A 20,484-nucleotide genomic window follows, 5' to 3' on the forward strand; every position below is an offset into this window, starting at 1 on the left:
GTTGTGCTTCCAAGCTAGAAGCTCTACTCACATTCACTGCCACCTAAACACCTTGAAGAAACTTGCTAACAGGGGACAGGTACACCTGCCCAAACTGGCATGACTCCACAACACAAAGTGAACCAACTTGTTTAGTTAGACAACAGGGGACCAAATGCACCTAGTGTCTAAACTAACAAGTCAACCTCACATTTCGTCACCCGACGTTAAAAAAATGGATGGAAGTTAAATGACTACATACATAAAAACTAAAAACCACTTATTCCCAGATACTGAGTATTAATTGTACTGAGCTTATACCAACAGTTGTAGCAGACTAAGCTACCTGAGACACTGCATTGAATTATTGTTTACATCCTAATAATTTCACCTGGCTGCTTTCACCTCAGATATTCTACTTTTGCTTTTGGTCGATCAAAACGACTCCGCTGTTTCTGCTTCTATTTGGATGCCAAGAAGAAGAAGAATGCTTCAAAGAAGTGGCGTTCATGGTCTCAGTGAACAGTGTGCCAGTCATGGTCACACACTGCATGTGGTTTTAAAAGCAACATGTCTGTTCACCACAACGATCAAAACACTGATCAAAAACTCTGAAATATGTATTGTTGTTTGGAGATGTCTGTTCTGTTACCTATTGATGGGCTGCTTGACAGTGATTTGGAAGTGGATGCAAAAATCACACGGAGCGTGCTGTAGTTTCTTTTTTAATATGATGGACTGAGCACAGGAGGTGTCTGCTTTTGACTATGCAAAGATGAATCTGATCCCATTTTTACCTGATTTAACTGAAGTTTGTTCAACTATAATTGTCAGGATAGGTTTATTCCAGCTGTCATAGAGCAAAGGAATGAAACGGTCAAAATTTCTATGATTAGATACACAATGTGAAGTTCATAATAATCTTACAAATAAAACTGTAAAACAGAACAGCTGCGCTTATTTATGAAGCATGAATGTTTGTAAACAACTTTATTTTTTGAATGTGTTCATATTTAGACAGTGCACATTTGTAGGCTGAAACTGTAACAGTGAACCTGAGGTGATGGTCAACAGGAAGTAAATATATATAAATATAATACAATACTGAAGTAATGTCTATACCCTGTGCAGCATGCGGTGGATGCTGCGACTCTGTCTCCATGGTTACATCAAATTGTGTTGGTTACATGGTTACATCAAATCGCTATGTAAACACCTTCCAAAGGTACCGCCATAGCGCTCTGCAGCTGTAACACTTTCACGCTTTGCAAATCATTTCATATTTTTGATAGTTATGAACAAAGAATATGTTTTTAAGGACATACTAGGTGTTTGCTATGGACCAGTTTTTGGGTGGACTTGGGTCTGATTCCTGTTGTTAGCTGTTCGCAGTAGGACAGCTGCATTCCATTTCAAAGTGCCGACAGTCTGCCATAACTTGAACTCGAATTCAAACCCCACTTTAGGCCTTTTAAAGCTGTTCATGACACACACACACACACACACATGCACACACACACTCACACAAAGCACTTTGTCAATGTCGTGGCTGATATAAAGTGGAAAATGAAGCATTAAGACTCGGTGTCTGCAGTTCAGGAGTCCTGAATGACTCCTTCCACATTCATATAATTCATTCAGACTGTTACTGTTTAATTTTTTACCTTGTTACCTCGTTATGTCATGAAGGTTCACCTGCTGGAGGTTTACAGTTTTTTACAGACACTAGGACACATTTCGCAATACTTAGGTCACTTTTGCAAAACTCCTCACACAGTGAGCACAACAGAAGTCTATGTGGGCTAAACTGAGGATCAGTTATCATTGTTTTGGCACAAAATGCATTCAATGACTACATCTCTCAAAATTCATGAATTATTTTCTCACTCAGACACAACAACTGCCAAAAATCTTTGTACGTACAGGACATTTTGCATGTACTTACATACTGTTTTCAAAACTGTTAAACTTATGGTCAAAACAATAACATAATGCAAAACTGAATAAGATAAGATAAGATAAGATGAGATAAGATAACCTTTATTAGTCCCACACGCAGGGCTGGACTGGGACAAAAAATCGGCCCGGGCATTTTGACTAGAGACCGGCCCACCAGGATAGAGATTGAAAATGTGACGTCATTCAGGGGTAAAACCGCAAAGGATTCTGGGAACTTGTGGCAAGAGGTACTAGCGCACGCAGGCTTTCAATTGAACTCAGTTACACAGCGATAAAAAGAAACCCAAAAAATGGCAAGAAGCTGTTGTATTATTAACTGCAACAGCCGGTCGCATGACAGCCACGGGAAGCCGACGGGTAAAGAGATCGGTTTTTTTATCGGATTACGTCGTTGAAGAGAAATTTTTTAAGCCATGTTTCCGAAGTAAGAGCCGACGGATGGTCTGGATATACCAAATATAACGTCTCAGAACACTCCAGCTCACATGTTAGTCTGCTCCAAGCATTCCCACAAAGGTCAGTGTTTTGTAGTAGTCAATACGTCATTTTTCTTAACATAATTTGTGATATAGGTTACAAGCAAGTCTGGCGCTGAACAGAAATTGTCGCGCTATGCTCCTTTATTTATTGTGCATAAATAGTGAATTGTCCTGACACAATATTGCGTTTCGCTTCTGTTATTACCACGGTACATTGACAAAAACATATACTTTTATTCACAGGATAAAACAGTTGTTTTGTATCACTAATTGTCCAGTGCTATTACAACATACAATATTATTGTCACTGCTACATTTCTGTAATGCGTACCAGAGATTATTTCCACTACTAATTAATTACCGTTGAGCTCAAAGGTTATATTAATAAACGGTTAACGAATGTGTATTTATGACAACGATTTGTGAGACTGGTAAACTTACCTTTGTTTGTACGATGGTCTTTCGTTCTACACGGTGCATTTCAAGGTCCTGTACCCATCCGTCGGTAAACTGTACCTGGGCTTGTTGCAGTGACCTGAAGTTACTAAACTTCATGAGTGTATGCACTCACTCCAAGAACCGTATAATTATAAATCTGAGCGTGGTGAAAGTTGGGCAGCGCGCTAACGTCTTTTGTCCACTCTGTGTGCTCGTAAGGGTCTAACCCTTTCACTCCTTTGATTTTTTCCTCGTATCTTTTCTTTGCCTTTTCGTCGAGTCTGTCTTTGTACGGACCGGCATTATTCTCCTTAGTTTTGTACATTCCTTTTTTGTGCAGCAAAGAAAAACCAAGAAGGTATTGGAACCGGAGAATGAACGTTTTGCGGTGCTGCAAATGCTTGCATTTGATGCGGTACTTGTTTTGCCACCAGTTCCCGGAATGCAATGCGCAAAAGTCACGTGATCTGTCAATCACTATAGGAAAAACCATAAAGCCTTTGCATGAAAACCACTGCTTTGATGTACACTGCCTTGTTGGTATATATGTATCAATCTAAAAACTTAAACCTACACCATCCTCCCTATTCTGGATTTTAAACAGTACATAACGGAAACAAAAAGACTGCTTGCTCGAGTTAACCTCCTGAACTATCTACAACACATGGTAGAAACCTTAAATTAAGACCAAGAACACTAGAGGTGAGACATGATCATTAATTAATATTAAAATTAATAAATGGCAGATTTAGTGATATTTTCATAAACACCTCCTTTCCTTTTTTGTTCTCCATTTTCTTTAGTTCGTCTATAAGATTGCTAAACAAGGGGGAGGGTGCATCCGGCCTCCTCGGCTGTAATTGGTCCAGCACAGAGTCGATCATGGCCAATCCAAGACCTTTCATTATATATACCCTTCCTAAAAAAAAAAAAATAAAAAAAAAAATAAAAAAATTTAAAAAAATCCATCGGCCCATAAAAACAAAAAATCGCCAGCGGCCCACCGGGCAAATGCCCGGTATGGCCGATAGCCAGTCCAGCTATGCCCACACGTGGGAAATTTGTTTTGTCACAGCAGGAAGTGGACAGTGCAAAAGTTATGAAGGAAAAATTAGAATAAAATAAAATAAGAATAGATACAGTATACAACTGTACAGAATAGAATAAAATAAAATACTATATACAGTAGAATAAAATAGAATAAAATATACAATAAGACAAGAATAGAATACAAATGCTTTATACAACTGAGTAAAAATACAACGATGCCAGAAAAGATTATTGCACATTAGTATTATTGCACATGTGTGTGTTTGATCAGTTGAAGTCTTTGTTGTGGAGTCTGACAGCAGTGGGGAGGAAAGACCTGCGAAATCTCTCCGTCCCACACCGTGGGTGCCGCAGTCTCCCACTGAAGGAGCTGCTCAGTGCTGTCAGAGTCTCCTGCATGGGGTGGGAGATGTTGTCCAACAGAGATGACAGCTTAGCCACCATTCTCCTGTCACTCACCACCTCCACTGGGTCCAGAGGGCATCCTAGAACAGAGCTGGCCCTTCTGATCAGCCTGTTCAGTCTCTTCCTGTCCCCAGCAGAGATGCTGCCGCCCCAGCAGACCACACCATAAAAGATGGCTGAGGCCACCACAGAGTCATAGAAGGTCTTCAGGAGTGGGCCCTCCACTCCAAACGACCCGAGTCTCCGCAGCAGGTACAGCCTGCTCTGCCCTTTCCTGTAGAGGGCGTCTGAGTTATGAGTCCAGTCCAGTTTGTTGTTCAGATGAACACCAAGGTACCTGTAGCTGTCCACAGCCTCAATGTCCATACCTTGGATGTTCAGTGGTTGCAGTGGAGGATGCTTGTGCCTGCGGAAGTCTACCACCAGCTCCTTGGTTTTACTGGCATTGATCTGGAGGTAGTTCAGCTGGCACCAGTCCACAAAGTCCTGAGTTAGTCCTCTGTACTTCTTGTCGTCCCCATCAGTGATGAGGCCGACTATTGCAGAGTCATCAGAGAACTTCTGCAGGAAGCACTGGGTGGAGTTGTGGGAGAAGTCTGCAGTGTAGATGGTGAAGAGGAACGGAGCCAGAACCGTTCCCTGTGGGGCCCCCGTACTGCAGACGACCCTGTCCGACACACAGCCCTGAGTCCTCACATACTGTGGTCGGTCGATGAGGTAGTCCAAAATCCAGGTAGTGAGGTGATGGTCCACTCTGAGTTCTCCAGCTTGTCCTTCAGAACCGAGGGAAGAATAGTGTTGAAGGCACTGGAGAAATCAAAGAACATGATTCTCACAGTGCTCCCAGCGGTTTCCAGGTGAGCGAGGGAACGATGTAGGAGGTGAATGACGGCATCATCCGCTCCAATGCCAGGCTGGTAGGCAAACTGAAGTGGGTCCAGTGATGAGCTCACAAGGCGCCGAAGCTGATCCAGGACCAAGCGCTCCAGGGTCTTCATCAGGTGGGATGTCAGAGCCACCGGCCTGTAGCTGTTGAGGTCCTTGGGGCGTGAAGTCTTTGGCACTGGTACAACACAGGAGGTTTTCCAGAGCTGTGGGACTCTCCCCAGCCTCAGGCTCAGGTTGAAGAGGTGCTCCATCACACCACACAGTTGGTCCGCGCAGGACCTGACGACCCTCGAGCTGATGCCATCTGGACCCGCTGCCTTCTTGGCTTTAATCCTCCTCAGTTCCCTCCTAACCTGGGTGGTTGAGAGAGACAGGCTGGAGCCTTGTGTTGAGTGTGTATTGGATGCTGTTGTTGGGGTGGGGAGGGTGAGCAGGGTGAATAGAGGAGGTGTGAAGTGTCTGAGGTGTCAGAGGTGGAACAGCAGCAGTGGGGGTGGGTGAGTCTGCAGCCGATGTTGGAGACTGCCTCATGGCTGAATCAAATCTGTTGAAGAAATGATTCAGTTCATTTGCCCACCTCACATCCCTCCCAGGCAGAGAGTTCTGATGTTTGTGGCCTGAGATGGTTCTGAGGCCTCTCCAGACTTCACCAACGTTGTTTTACTGAAGCTGGTTCTCCATCTTCTGCCTGTAGCTGTCCTTCCCATTCCTTATCAGTCCCCTCAACTCTCTCTGCACCCTTTTCAACTCCTCTTTGTCTTTGGATTTGAAGGCCCTCCTCTTCTGCTTGAGGACGGCTTTAATTTCTGGGGTAATCCAAGGTTTGTTGTTGGAGAAACACCGTACAGTCCTGGTAGGTACGGTGTTATCCACACAGAAATTAATATAGTCAGTAATGCATGCAGTAAGGCTGTCGATGTCCTCTCCGTGGTCGTCACAGATCACCTCCCACACAGTCGACTCAAAACAATCCTTAAGAGCCTCCTCGCTCTTCTCCGACCATCTCTGCACTGTGCGGGTGGCTGGTGGCTCCCTGCGCACTAAGGGCTCATACACAGGGACAAGGTGCACCAGGTTGTGATCAGATCTGCCCAGGGGAGGGAGAGGTGATGAACCGTATGCCTCTTCAGCATTGGCATACAGTAAGTCCAGTGTTTTATTGTGTCTGGTTGGGCAGGTCACATACTGGGTGAAGGTGGGCAGTGTGGAGTCCAGTGAGGCATGATTGAAGTCCCCTGATATTATGAGAAGGGCTCTCGGAGATTGTGTTTGCAGTCTGCTGACGACAGAGTGGAGAGAGTCACAGGCTGCATCCGCGTTGGCCGAGGGGGGGACATACGCTGTTATCGCGATAACATGCGAGAATTCCCGGGGCAGGTAGTACGGACGCATGCTAATGGCTAACAGCTCAAAGACATCAAAATTCAACAGCAATATTTTATTGAAACATATTTTAAATCTAAAAATGCAGTTTAACCAGCCACAGCTGATTCTCATTGTAGATGAACATCTACACAGGTGTTACTCCTTCAATTTCATTACAAAAGGAGACAACTGCTGAATAGGTTTGTTTTGTGATGTAAACATGGACCCAGCCAGAAATGGAGAAGTGGCTGAAAGAGGAAGAAGAGTGGCTGGGAGGGGGTGAGGAATACGTATGCGTGGTGGAAGAAGAATAAGAGGAAGATCAAGAGCTGTAGTCGCAGATGAGATCAGAGCTACTGTAATTGATCATGTAGTAAATCATGGTCACTCAATGAGAGAGGCTGGTCAGAGAGTGCAGTCAAATCTGCAACGCTCTACAGTGGCATCTATTGTTAGAGTTTTCCGGCAAGCCAACAGGTAACTTGTATTCTGCAAGGGCATTTGCACATTTCAGAAGTAAATAAGCTTTTGTGTAATTGTTGTTGCATTTCTGCTTAGGACTCAACGGTTACCTCACACAGGAGAGAGAGGATGGATGTTCACTGATGTGCAGGAAACTGTCATTGTTGATATGGTCATCAGAAACAATGGGATAAAACTCACTGAAATTAGACACAGAGTCTTGGCAGACAACGTTACTTTCACAAATATTCACAGTGTAAGCATAACAACAATTTCTAGAGTCCTGAAAAAACATCAGGTCAGGATGAAACAGTGGTACACTGTGCCTTTTGAGAGGAACTCTGAACATGTCAAGCAACTCAGGAACCAGTATGTCCAGGTAAGATCACAATAAAATACAGATCTGTTTTTGAACAAAACCAAACACACACAAAGACAAGTTTTACAAATTTACTACTGTAACAGCTTATGTTGCCTTGTGGATTTATGTTAGAGAGTCATGGAGATTGAAGGCAGGCAAGGCAAGGCAAGTTTATTTATATAGCACAATTCAACAACAAGGTGATTCAAAGTGCTTTACAGAGACATTAAAACAAAAACAAATAAAAAGCATGATTTAAATTTGATTAAAACAAGCAAACAAACAAACAAACAAAACAGTATATAAAATCAAATATCAAAACAGTAGATAAAATCAGAACAGTAGATAAAATCAGTAGTTAAAAAGTAGGTTTTGAAATTTAAACTTAAGTGTGGATTTGGTGCTTTATTCAAATGCAGCTGAGAACAGGTGAGTCTTCAACCTGGATTTAAATAAACTGAGTGTTTCAGCTGATCTGGGGCTTTCTGGGAGTTTGTTCCAGATATAAGGAGCATAAAAGCTGAATGCAGCTTCTCCGTGTCTGGTTCTGACTCTGGGGACTGATAACAGACCGGATCCAGATGACCTGAGGGATCTGGAAGGTTCATACTGGGTCAGGAGGTCACTGATGAAGGCAGGCAAACACACCACATTTTCATCTTTGTGGATGAGGCAGGTTTCAACTTGGCCAAAGCACGGCGACGAGGGAGGAATGTGATTGGGAAGAGAGCCACAGTGAATGTCCCGGGCCAGAGGGGTGCCAACATCACAATGTGGGCAGCAATATCCACTGATGGACTGCTGTTACACAGACCACTAATTGGGCCATACAACACTGAACGGCTCCTTGCGTTCCTGCATGATCTCTATGGAAGGGTTGTGCTAGGTGAGGAAAGGGATGCGGAGAGAAGGAATCAGCCAACATTTATAACTGTATGGGACAACGTGGCATTTCATCACTCCCGTGCAGTCACCGAGTGGTTTGCAGCCCATCCCAGAATGGAGTCTCTTTTCCTCCCACCTTACTCTCCATTCCTCAACCCCATAGAGGAATTCTTTTCCTCATGGTGGTGGAAGGTTTACGACCATCATCCACATGATCAAATGTCCCTCCTGGATGCAATGAATGCTGGATGCCTGGAGATATCAGCAGAAGATTGCCAGGGATGGATCAGGCATGCCAGAAGATTCTTTCCTAGGTGTATTGCCCTAGATGACATAAGATGTGATGTGGATGAGAACCTGTGGCCAAATGGAGAAGACCGAGTAGATTAGCATTACTATTGTATGTGTATCAGTGGATGGTGTGTATACAAATCCTTGTATTTTGGGATTACTCAGTGCAAAAAAATAAAAATACATAAACAAATATTAACGAATTCTGCATGATGTCTGATTCATTCCAGTAACATATATTGAAATTATGAACAAAGATGTGTCCTTGTTTTACACAAGAAAACACTGTGTGATGCTACATGTTGTTAGTTAGAACTCTTTGTTAGAACCATGACCAAATTCATAATCATCATGACAGTATTGTGGACTTACTGCTTGGCTCATAATGACAAACTTCAGGAGAGCTGATGATGACAAACAGCTCCAAACACTGCAGTAAAGTCAGGTTTGTTTTCTTGTTTTTGTGACCTCAGCATGCTGGCAGACTGCTAAAGATTTATAAAAGTGATAACTATAGGGAAGCAATTTCTCTTTTTCATCCTTTTAACCAAACATTTTATATCATAGCTGTCTCCGTCCTATAGCGTTCTGCAACTACAACTAACCCGAGGAGGCTTGGATTTGGCTGCAGGCATGCCTGTACAGCCTTCTCAGCAGCACACATGTGGGTATACTGGCTCAGTCATACTTCGTCCTGAGCTTTGCTTCCTCACAAGACCAAAGGTGTCACAGTCCTAAGGACCCCACAGTTGTATAACTTTTCAGACAGCCCTTTTCCTTTGCAAGGAGAGAAAAAGTAGACACAGTTCTTCTGACTGTTAATGTTTTGTTATAATGGTATTCTTCTCTTATCCTGTGAAAATCCTGCATAATATAACACGAGGCATGCAGTGAGGGCAACTCAGACTGATAATTAGGCTGCTCCGATTCAGTCTAAAAAGTGTCTGATGCTTGCTGCAGGCCTGGCTGCTTTTCCTATAGATCACCCCCAGACACAGTCCCGCATTTACTCTTTGGTTTACAGCCACTGCATGCACATACACAAAGACGGAGAGAGAGAGAGAGGCCAGCAGGACTGCAGTTGGTAGAGGTCAAATTTCCTGGTCAATATAAGGAAAGTTTAGACACAAATAAGCACAGAACAATCCCCAACTGTCCACCCACTCTCTGAAGCTCATATAACTTCAAGCTGTAAATATCGACAATCCCAACTCTTTAACTCTTTTCAGGATGGATTGGCAGGAAGGGCGGGCAGGGGGATGGGGGATTTATGTAGTTGTGTTCGGAAAGTCAGAAAACAGCTTTCCTACATATTCCCTCCCACCCACCACTGAATTGTCATACATTTTTTGCCTTGCTTGATTCTTGTTTTGGGAAAAGAAAACTTTAAACAATAAAAATATTGTCACAATCTGGGTGCCGTGTATGTTTCATTTCTGTTTAAAGAGTTTTTTCTCTCCACTTCCATCAAGCATCAAGAACCTTGAGATGATTTGTGTCTGACCTGCTGCTACAGATAAAAAAAATCAACTGACCATTTCAACTTTATGACCCAAACTCTGATGTCAGACTTTGAATGGTAATGGGCATCATTCCATGGATCCTGATCAACGTAAGACAGGCTTCGATGAGCTCTATAGACAAGCCTGCTATTGTAGCAGCACAATGTTGTGTCACACAGATGTTCCTTTCATCAATGTTCTAAAAAAGCTTGGGTGCCAGCTACCCTGGCACTTCTTTTTTTAAGAATAAAGAAGGGGGAAAGGTAACAGAAAAATCAAAGAAAATACTGAAAGTATTACAGAAAGAAATACTATGATAACCAAACATCAGTTTATTTACAGTCAGTGTCAACAGGGAACCATTTACTAATTCTTGAGGCAGGGGAAGTCTAATAGTGACAGTTTGGGCTCCAATTAGTGATGGGACGTACTGTACAGAGGCTTCAGCGCACGTGTTGAGAAATCCAGGAAGGCTTTTGTGAAGCACCTGCTGGGCTCGCTTTATTACGGGTGAGTGATGTCACTGATGATGTCTGAAGCCTCACTGCTTCAGAAAGTCGTTCGACTGTTGGTGTAATTTATCAACATATATAAGGCACAATGAACTCCTGCAGAATTCTTTGTGTTAGTGTTCATGTTATAATGAAAAATGTTAATTCTATAATATTTACAAGTCTATCTATGGGTGCCATCTATACAGAGTTGCATATATCGAAACATATCCAAAGGTTATTACCAAAAAGAGAAACTGCCTGAGTCAAGCACAGTGGAAAAATATAATTTCTTAATAAAAGTGAGCAAAGTCACCACATCTCATGGCCTATTGGGTTTAAGAACTGAGTGAAATATAGTTTGATTTGTTTAATCAGTCAATCCACACTTCCTGTTGGAGAGTTAGAGGAAAAATGTTGCGCTCCCTCTGTAGAGAGAGAGAAGGCAAATGCTGCTGCTGAATTAGAAAGTTGGATATAACTACAGTGTTACACAACACTTGTGCAAACTGAACAGAGTTGCACAAATGTAGCTGTGTTTGAACTGTTTCCTGGTGAGATGAGTTAGGGCAGCGAACTCGTCTGCAGCCATGTTGTATGTTATTGTGTTTGCATGGTGACCTCTACTTCCCATGCTGACAGGTGAGCATTATATTTATGCTGTTGTTTTTAACCATAAGTTGCCTTAATGAACTAAATTTAAATATGAATGGTAGCCTTGCTTTGATGCTCAGTGCATTGCACCCTGTGATAACAATAATAATACGTAGTTTAATGCACTGCATTATGATGTTGTTTACTTCACTGTGTAAAACTAAACATGTGAAATGTATGTTAAAAGTGTATATTGTTGATGTTTTATGTTAATAATTGATGGTTAAATAAAAGCTAAAGAGACGCCATGACCAATGTTCTCCCTCTGGAACTTTGGGAGGTGTTGAGCTCCGAACCTGATCACCTCCTTCAAGGTGACCATCCACAGTCATTTCAGCTGAGTTTACCTGAATGAACGCACAGGAGCAGATGACGTGACTGGAGGTCAGCTTGTCCGTTAGCTACAGCTGTCTACAAACCAGAGGAAAGTTCAACTGGAGGAACAAACTAAAGACATTTTAAATAATTTACTTAGACTTTCTGAATAACACCATAAACCAATAACATTTCCTAAAAATCTTATTTGCACTGTAGTACTCTTAGAAATGTTTAGTCCATTATTTATAAAGTATAAAAATGCTCGTTATGTTATGTTATGCAATATGAGCTTATTAACCAAGACTGAACATTTACATCTATGTTAATAAATAATATATTATGGACAAATAATGCTTTATAAATGACAAATTAAATATTAACCACTACTATAACGATGCTTATTCGTGTGCAGTTCTTATGAAATTTATTCAAAGCTTGTTTTTATTTCTGAAAGAGACAAAAAGGCATGACAACCCTTTATCATTGTAGAGCATTAAATATGGATCTTTTGTTAAAAACACATGTTCTTGGCATGGTGATACTGGTTGTGACAACAGGTAGCACACATTATACTGTTCCTGTTGACTCTGTTGGATCCAATTCAGGCACCAAATTCAGGTTATTATTATAATAACCCATTCACCCATCTATTTTCTCCTGCTAATCCATAGTTCGGCCATGGTAGCAGTGGGTCAACCAGAGTAACTCTTCAGGAGGATTTCCAGGTGCTCCCATGCCAGATCACAAGTTTTGGCTGTACCTGAGGTATTTTTCCTACATGAGTGTGTTCACAAAAGGGAGGAACCGAGAAGGTATGCATGATGGATGCCAGACTATCTAAGCCGGCTCTTTTGGACGCAAAGAAACAGCAGCGTGGGCTCCCTCGTCTATTTCTAAGGCTGAGCTCAGTCACCCTACGCAGAGAAGTCATTTTGGGTTTCTTCTCAGAGCTCAGGACCACAGGTAAGATGTTGCGACATAAAGTGAATGACAAACTGAAAGCTTTGGTTTTTGATTAGCACTCTATTAAACCTGCATGCTAGAAGTAGAGCTAAATAGTATGTAAGATGTTAAAATACAACAACAAAGGGTTTTGGCCAACAAAGCACTCAGTACTTGGTATTCAGACCCTGAATCCATAAAAAGCTGATGTCGTTTGCAGCAACACAAATAAGTGCATGTGTGCAAACAGCTCCTGCTTTATCCTACCAAGCCCTAAAACCCCAAGCAGTATCAGAAGCCCAGGTGGACGTACTCGTTATGGAAAGCTCTGCAAATCAAGGCCACAGGTCACCTACTAACAAAAAGCACCAGAGTAGCTCTGCCTCACTTGGAAGCTGCTGGTTGTTGAAGCTGCTCCTCACCTTTGGTCTTGTGAGGAAGCTGAACTCTGTGATGATGATGAAGATGACTGTGATGACCACCAAGAGCACCACAGCTGTAACAGCTTTGGATGGTGTAGCCGGAGATGGAAAAGGAAAGGACTCTGTCGGCGGAGTGTGAAGAGGTGACAGGAGAGCATCAAGAAGAGAACAGAGAACGGCGGCGGCGGAGCTCTGCCCATTCAGGGTTCCAAGTTCCGAGCCAGTCCTTAGATGAAGGAACATTGGTAAATAAAAGGAAGTGACTGCCGCTGTCCTCCTTCTCCTTTAGTGGGCACCAGAGCGAAGGAGTGGAGAGGACATGTGAGGACGCTGCTGGATTTTGTATTTTAATGAACTTTTAGCAGTTTTAACTGATTGACTGTCGATATTGTACGGAGCCCTGCAAGGGACATTGGAGAAAAAAAAAATGAAGATGTCCTTTTGCAAGATCCCACAAAAGTTTTAAGTCCACGCACCTCCAGGTCAGTACTGAAACCTTAGAAACAACCACAGCGATGGAGGACACACAGCCATGTGAGAGATTCACAGATTTTTATTTTGAACTTGGCCTAAACTATAAAGACATTAAAACAGTGCTTGGCACTAGACACAGTTTTCAAATAAGAGAGAGACATCTGAAGAGAGTTTTTAGCGCAAGGGGACAAAACTTTTAAGTCCATGCACCACCAGGTCAGTACTGAAACGCTCGTCACAAAACGTACTCTGACCTGCAGTCTTTTTTTTTTTTTTTCTTTCTCCGCCTGTCCCGTTTGGCTCTTTTGCCATCAGAATTATTGTCTAAAGGCAAAGAAAGATGCCCAACGGATTTACTTTGCCAAATGGTAAAGTAAATCCGGCCTTGCCGTATTGGTCTATTTGATTCACCTTTGCTTTTATTGTTTATTTTATTTTATTTTCACGTGCTACACACGGGACAGACTTGACTGGGAGAAAGAAAGAGGGAAAGAAAAAGAGCGGGGAAGAGGGACGGTGATAAAGGGCAAAAAACAAAAACCAACAAAACAAACAGACAAAAAATACATATATCAATCACCTGGATCACCTGTTGAGAAAGAAAAAAGAGAAAACAAGCAAAAAAACAGATCAATATAATAAACAACATCATCGTGAAAATCTATGTGAATATAACAGTAAATACTAAATATTAAACATTATTGTGCAGCACGTAGGATCGACAGCGCACAGTGTGCTTTGAGGTAGGAGCCAAAAAGGGTGTAGTTTGTGTGTGTGAGCACCCGTGTGTACACCTGTGAGCATGAGCGCGCTTGTATTTAAAAGGTTCCTTCATGTAATGATCTGCTAGAGGGTGTGGGGGGGGCACTGCCCCGTCCTCCAGGGCATGAAGCAGGTATGAAGGAGATCCAGGCTCCAGACATCCAGAGGCCCCCAGAACACAAGAGACCAAGGAAGACCAACAGAGGGGCAACCGCGCCACTATCCCAGGATAGTGTGAGCCGGTGTGTACCTGGACGCCCATCCCCGGACACAAAGAACCACCAATGCACTGATGTCTGAGGGCATCTGACACTGGCAGGGGGAGTGGTGGGGGGAGATAGGCCTCCAAACCTTGGAGGGCCTGAGATGTCTGATACCCAACCTGACATATAGACACAGACAAACAGGCACACACAGATACAAACATCCATTCCCACCCTCATGCTCTCATATGCAATTACTCAACACTCACCCAACGTGGAGACAGACATAAAGAGACACTGTACACACAATCACACTCCCCAAGCGTACTCTAAGCCCCAGGTCTAGGTACCCTTGCCCCTGGAGGGGGAAACTGCACCCAGACCCAGGTAATGTTACCCTCTTCCTTGGGGTAGAGAGAAGCAGACCGCCCCGACTCCGCAGCAGCAGGGAGGCCCCACATTCCAGACCCCAGTCGGACGGCCAACTCCTCCTCCTAGCCCTCCCGCCCCAACAGGCAACAGAGAACGGGGGTGTGTGAAGACTCCAAACCTCCCTCTGCCCACTCATATGTAGTGTTGATGCATGTGTGTTCTAAGGTGCATTTAAAACCCAGGAGGGCATGGAGCTACCTGCCAGAGAGCAGCAGGTAAGCGAATAGCCCCTCCTGATAGCCCTCAATGTATATGTGTATTTAAAATTGAGAGGTGGGCAACGGCGGCAGGGGTGAGGTTGTACACCCTGATGGTCTTCTGGATGCCATGCAGTCTTGGTTGAATTCATTGACAACCAATTGCAGTACTCTGGGCAGCTTCACGGGTACCGAAGGATGTACGCTAAATGCAGGGAACATGGAGTACAAGAGAGGAAAGAGGATGTGCGCTTGGTGTTGAAGGAGCTGGATAACTGAGGAGTGGCACTGAGGAAAGCAACACGTCTCAGGCGAAGGAAATATTTTTCAAAAGGGCCGAATTTCATCTGGCACCTGGACTCCATATGGCATCTGTATCAATGGGAGTATTGATGCTTTCTCAAGAAAAAGAATCTGGCTTTATGCCTACACAACAAATAGTAATCCAAAATTTATCGGGGGTATTAAATAGAAGCGGTGCAGCGTTTAAAGCGTTTAGAGTTGTGAGGGGTGACCTTGGAACTGAAAATGGCCATGTTAGAGGCTTTCAGTTTTGTTGCATGGGACTTTTCCAGGTGAGTTAATAAATTGTGTTTTCTTGCGTGTGTGGATGCATTCGTGTGTGAGTGAGAGATAAAGGGAACAGAGGAAGTGATAAAGAGGGAGTAGACAAAGTAAAGTGAGAGATGAGAGCAGGGCTAGGTTGAGGGAACGGAGAGACATGCAAGAAGAAAGAGACAAGAGCAGAGGCAGAGCAGGGAGTAAATGAAATGTGAATTGTGTAAATACTATAATTTAGCCTACTACTTTTTTAGGCCAGCATGTCTACACATTTCTTAAATTTGTATTCTTTTTAACAGGATGAGCTGGATGACGCTGCAGAGGTTTGGAATACACCATCAGGCCATCAGAAAACATCAATATCCCCAGTGGTCGGCTAACGTACCGTATACAATACCTGAGCTCAAAGGGAGAAGAGACTTCCTTTGCCCCACTGAAGAAGAACATGTTGAACTGTTTAAAAACGAGTATGTTTTTCCACTGACCGAACCATGTGATCCAGATGTATATGAACTGTGCAATATCCTTATGAACCCCATCTGACTCCACCAACAGACCCATATCAGGCTGTGAACTTGTACATACATGTAAGAAAGTCCATCATGGCATCAGTGTAAAACACATGCACTGCAGCAGAGAACATTTCTCAAAATTGACCTGTGCTATATGTGAGAAAGCAAATATTTATGAGAATATCTTATACATAAAATATTGAATATTGTGTTCCAGGAGGGTCAGTGAACTAAAGTATGAAGGGAGTCTCTGCTTTTTAATGATATTCTGAGTGTTCTTTAGCACAAAAACACCGTGATGTTCTGTCAAATGTTATCAAGTTCTATGTTTATGTCTATTACTTTGAAGTACTTTGAATTTCTCTCTGGCTCGGTACATGGATCAAACCATAAGACACAAGTCTGAATTTAAGTTTTTTTGATTGAGGAAGTCTCACAGGAAAAAATGCTCACGCCAAAACATTTAATTAGGAGTTTTAATGTACAGTATTTACTCAGATAATGGTGGTTTATGTTGAGTGTTTTGTAATAATCAACAAACAGTGAGTTGGCATTTATTGACACCAGCTGACTGGAATATTTAGTTATCTATGGGGGCTAGAATAGAAGTTAAAATTGAAGAGAAATTCTATTCTTCTTTGCTGGTTCTTCTCCATGGCTAGCTAGCACTAGGCATGGAGAAGTGCAGAGGCAGGGAGAGCAGTCCCAAAACTGACATTTATGGTAAAATAGCTGCTAAAAACCATGACTAAGGAAAAGCAACTAGCAGAAGAGCTTTTGGGGGGGCAAGAAACACAAGGAGTGGACATTAGACTGGCGGGAATCTGTGCTTTGGGCTGATGAGTCCAAATTTGAGATCTTTGGTTCCACCCAATGTGTCTTTGTGCGAAGCAGAAAAGGTGAATAGATAGTCTCTACATGAATAATAATGATAACTTTATTTATAAAGCGCTTTTAAACAAAGTGCTGTACAGCTATTTGAAACTAAGATAAGATAAATAAATAAAGCGATACATAGCAATACAAGTAAAAAACACAATACAAGTTAAAAACAATAAGAATTTAAAAACTAGAAGGCATAAAATTAAGACATGTAGGATAGGGTGAACAAATGTGTCTTCAACTTAGTTTTAAAAACCTCCACAGAGCATGTCTGCCTAATGGGGCATGAAAAGAAAAAGCACGCTCTCCAGTTGTCTTTTTTCTGGCTCTAGGAACCTTTAGAAGGCCAGAGTCCTGAGATCGTAGAGCACAGGATGGAACATAAAGGTGTAAAAGGTCGGAGAGGTATGACGGTGCCAAACCATTTAAAGCCTTTGCAAACTCCTTTGACATTTAAAGCCTTGTAGGTGAGCAGCAGGACCTTAAAATCTGCTCGAACCTGAGAAGGTAGCCAATGAAGGGATCTCAGTACAGGGGTAATGTGCTCAAATTTCCCAGTCCTTGTTAAAATGCGAGCAGCTGCATTTTGCACCATCTGTAAACCTCTAAAACTTTTCTTTGGTAGCCCAGAAAGAAGAGCGTTACAATAATCAATACGTGAAGACACAAATGCATGGATAAGAACCTCTGCAGTGTCGCTTGACAAAACTTGTCTGATTCTGGCTATGTTCCTCAAATGATAAAAGGCGGTCTTTGTTATCTCTTTTACATGAGACTCAAAAGAGAGCACCATGTCGAACCACATGCCCAAGTTTGTCCCTACAATTTATGACATAGTCATCAATTTTCAAGATGAAATTTTGGGACAAGTTCTGAAATTTTTGTGGTCCAATGACCATCAACTCTGTCTTATCAGTATTTAGGAGCAAGAAATTATTCGATAACCAGCTCCTAATTGCAGATAGAGACGATTCTAGTTTAGAGACTTCAGCACAATTTCCAATGGTTAAAGGAACATAAAGCTGCAGGTCATCAGCATAACAATGAAAGGTTACATTAAAAGAACATAAAAGAACACCAAGAGGCAGCAGGTACATAGAAAACAGCAATGGTCCAAGTACAGAGCCCTGAGGGACCCCGTGCCTCACTGCACAGGTCTCGGAGAGATCATATTTAAAACTAACAGTCTGAGATCTCCCAGACAGGTAAGATCTCAGCCATGATAAAACATTTCCTGTAACTCCAATAAAATGTTCAAGCTTATCCAATAAAATGTAGTGATCCACAGTGTCAAACGCAGCACTTAGATCCAGCAGTAATAAACTGAAGTGCGATCGTTGTCTGCATTTACCAACAGATCATTTACCACTTTGACTAAAGCTGTTTCTGTGGAGTGATTTGGTTTAAAACCAGACTGAAATGGTTCAAACAGACAGATGCTCAGTGAGCTGCTTAAAAAAGTACTTTTTCAAAGACCTTAGACAAAAAAGACAGATGTGAGATGGGGGTATAATTTGCAACCATGTCAACAAGAGGCAAGAGATGAGAACAGGGTGCTGCTGGAATGCTACTCTGCAAGTAACCCCAGTTGAAGGAGGACATGAAGAGGATGTAAAAAAACCCCTATGTAATCTTCAATACCCAGCATCATGACTGACGGTGAAACAACTCAGTGTTCCAACATTCAGAAGAAGGAACTGATGTGTCTGTGAAGGTGCTCAGTCATCCAGGTCATCGTAGTCCAAGGAGCTTGGAAAGAAAAGCATCTGGACTTCTTTAAGTTTCCTTAAAGATGTTTCACCTCTCATCCAAGACGCTTCTTCAGTTCTAAGAGCAACTGGCGAGGAGTCCCAGATTGACCTCAGTAAATCACATGATAGAGTGGGGCTAGGTTGTCTTCAACTGTCTTCACACCTTGGCTCATGTGATTAGGTAGAGGATCAATAGGGGGGTCCATGACACTCTTGGGGACACTCCCATAGGGCATAAATCTGGGACTCTCCACCATTTGCTCTTAGAACTGAAGAAGCTTCTTGGATGAAACGTCTTCAAGGAAACTTATCGACTACAGCTCGGCATTTAACACCATCATCCCCTCAAAACTTGCCACGAAGCTCGTCGACCTTGGGCTGGGAACACCGATCTGCAGATGGATTCTAAACTTCCTCACAAACAGGCCCCAGGTGGTGAGAGTTGGTAAGCACACTTCCTCATCACTCATCCTTAACACAGGTACGCCACAGGGTTGTGTGCTTAGCCCCCTCCTATATTCCCTGTTCACACACGACTGTGTTGCTAAACATGAGTCCAACATCATCATCAAGTTTGCTGATGACACAACCATCATAGGCCTCATCATAGGTAATGATGAGACGGCCTATAGAGAGGAGGTGATGGCGCTGTACGAGTGGTGCCTGGAAAATAACCTGACTCTCAACATCAGCAAAACTAGAGAAATGATAGTGGACTACCGGAAACGACCAGTCAGGGAACACCAGCCCATCCACATCAACGGTGTCAAGGTCGAAAGGGTCAGCAGCTTCAAGTTCCTTGGAGTCAACATCACTGAGGACTTCTCCTGGACCCTTCACACAGACACTGCTATCAGGAAAGCTCGCCAGCGGCTTTACTTCCTGAGGAGGCTGAGGAGGTTTGGCATGAACGCCAGCATCATCTCAAATTTCTACAGGTGTGCAATCGAGAGCTTGCTGACGAGCTGCATCACAGTTTGGTACGGAAGCTGCTCTGCCAGCAGCCGTAAATCACTACAGAGGGTGGTGAAGGCAGCAGAGCACATCACTGGCACGAGGCTTCCTGCCATTCAGGACATTTATCACCAGCGATGCCTCCGTAAAGCACACAGCATCATCAAGGACCACAGCCACCCAGCACATCAGCTGTTCTCCTTGTTACCATCTGGCAGACGTTACAGGAGTCTGTCTGCTCGGACTACAAGACTTAAAAACAGTTTCTACCATCAAGCCATACGACACATCAACCACAACACTTAAACACACACAACACAGGACTCAGAAGCTACCCTGCAGCTTCACAAGTACTCTGTTTAATCTGCACTGGTCACTTCACTTTATTGTTATTGATATTTATATTTAAAAAGTGCAATACTGTAAATTTCTGCTGCTCATTCCTGTGCAATATCCCATCTGCCCTCCCGTCATATTTCTTTTCAAGATTTTCTTATTTAATCACTAGTGTACATATATTTATATTTATAGATACATACATATTTAGTCATCTTTTCTCTTTTATCATGTCTCTCTAATATTTTGTTCTTTACTATTTTTCTATTTGTTATTTTATTTTATTATATTTTTTCCTACTGTATCATGCTGCTGAGAGACCGCTGCTCGTCAAACACATTTCATTGCGATGTTGACCCTGTGCTAACTTGCATATGACAAATAAAACTGAAAACTGAAAAACTTAAAGAAGTCCAGAAGCTTTTCTCTCCAAGCTCCTGAGACAAGGAACTGATGTCATAACTGGAGATCAATGAGATGCAACACAAGTGCCATGGCAAGGGGACATTGGGTAGAGTACGTATGTACC

General features: G+C 42.7%; 2 protein-coding genes across 2 annotated transcripts in view; both read left to right on the forward strand.

The window, feature by feature from the left end:
• The window catches only part of LOC112847800 (syncytin-A-like), a 670,150-nt gene that overhangs the window by 421,600 nt on the left and 228,066 nt on the right, over window positions 1-20,484 (forward strand). The gene's annotated exons all lie outside the window — the stretch shown is intronic.
• On the forward strand, window positions 6,511-8,749 carry LOC102076740 (uncharacterized). The gene is made up of 3 exons (XM_005456483.4): window positions 6,511-7,404; window positions 7,519-7,537; window positions 8,021-8,749. Exons 1-3 carry the CDS (start codon window positions 7,159-7,161, stop codon window positions 8,659-8,661), a joined length of 906 nt encoding a protein of 301 aa, XP_005456540.2. The 5' UTR covers window positions 6,511-7,158; the 3' UTR covers window positions 8,662-8,749.

This window comes from Oreochromis niloticus, linkage group LG9, assembly GCF_001858045.2.
Source record: "Oreochromis niloticus isolate F11D_XX linkage group LG9, O_niloticus_UMD_NMBU, whole genome shotgun sequence".
NCBI lineage: Eukaryota > Metazoa > Chordata > Actinopteri > Cichliformes > Cichlidae > Oreochromis > Oreochromis niloticus.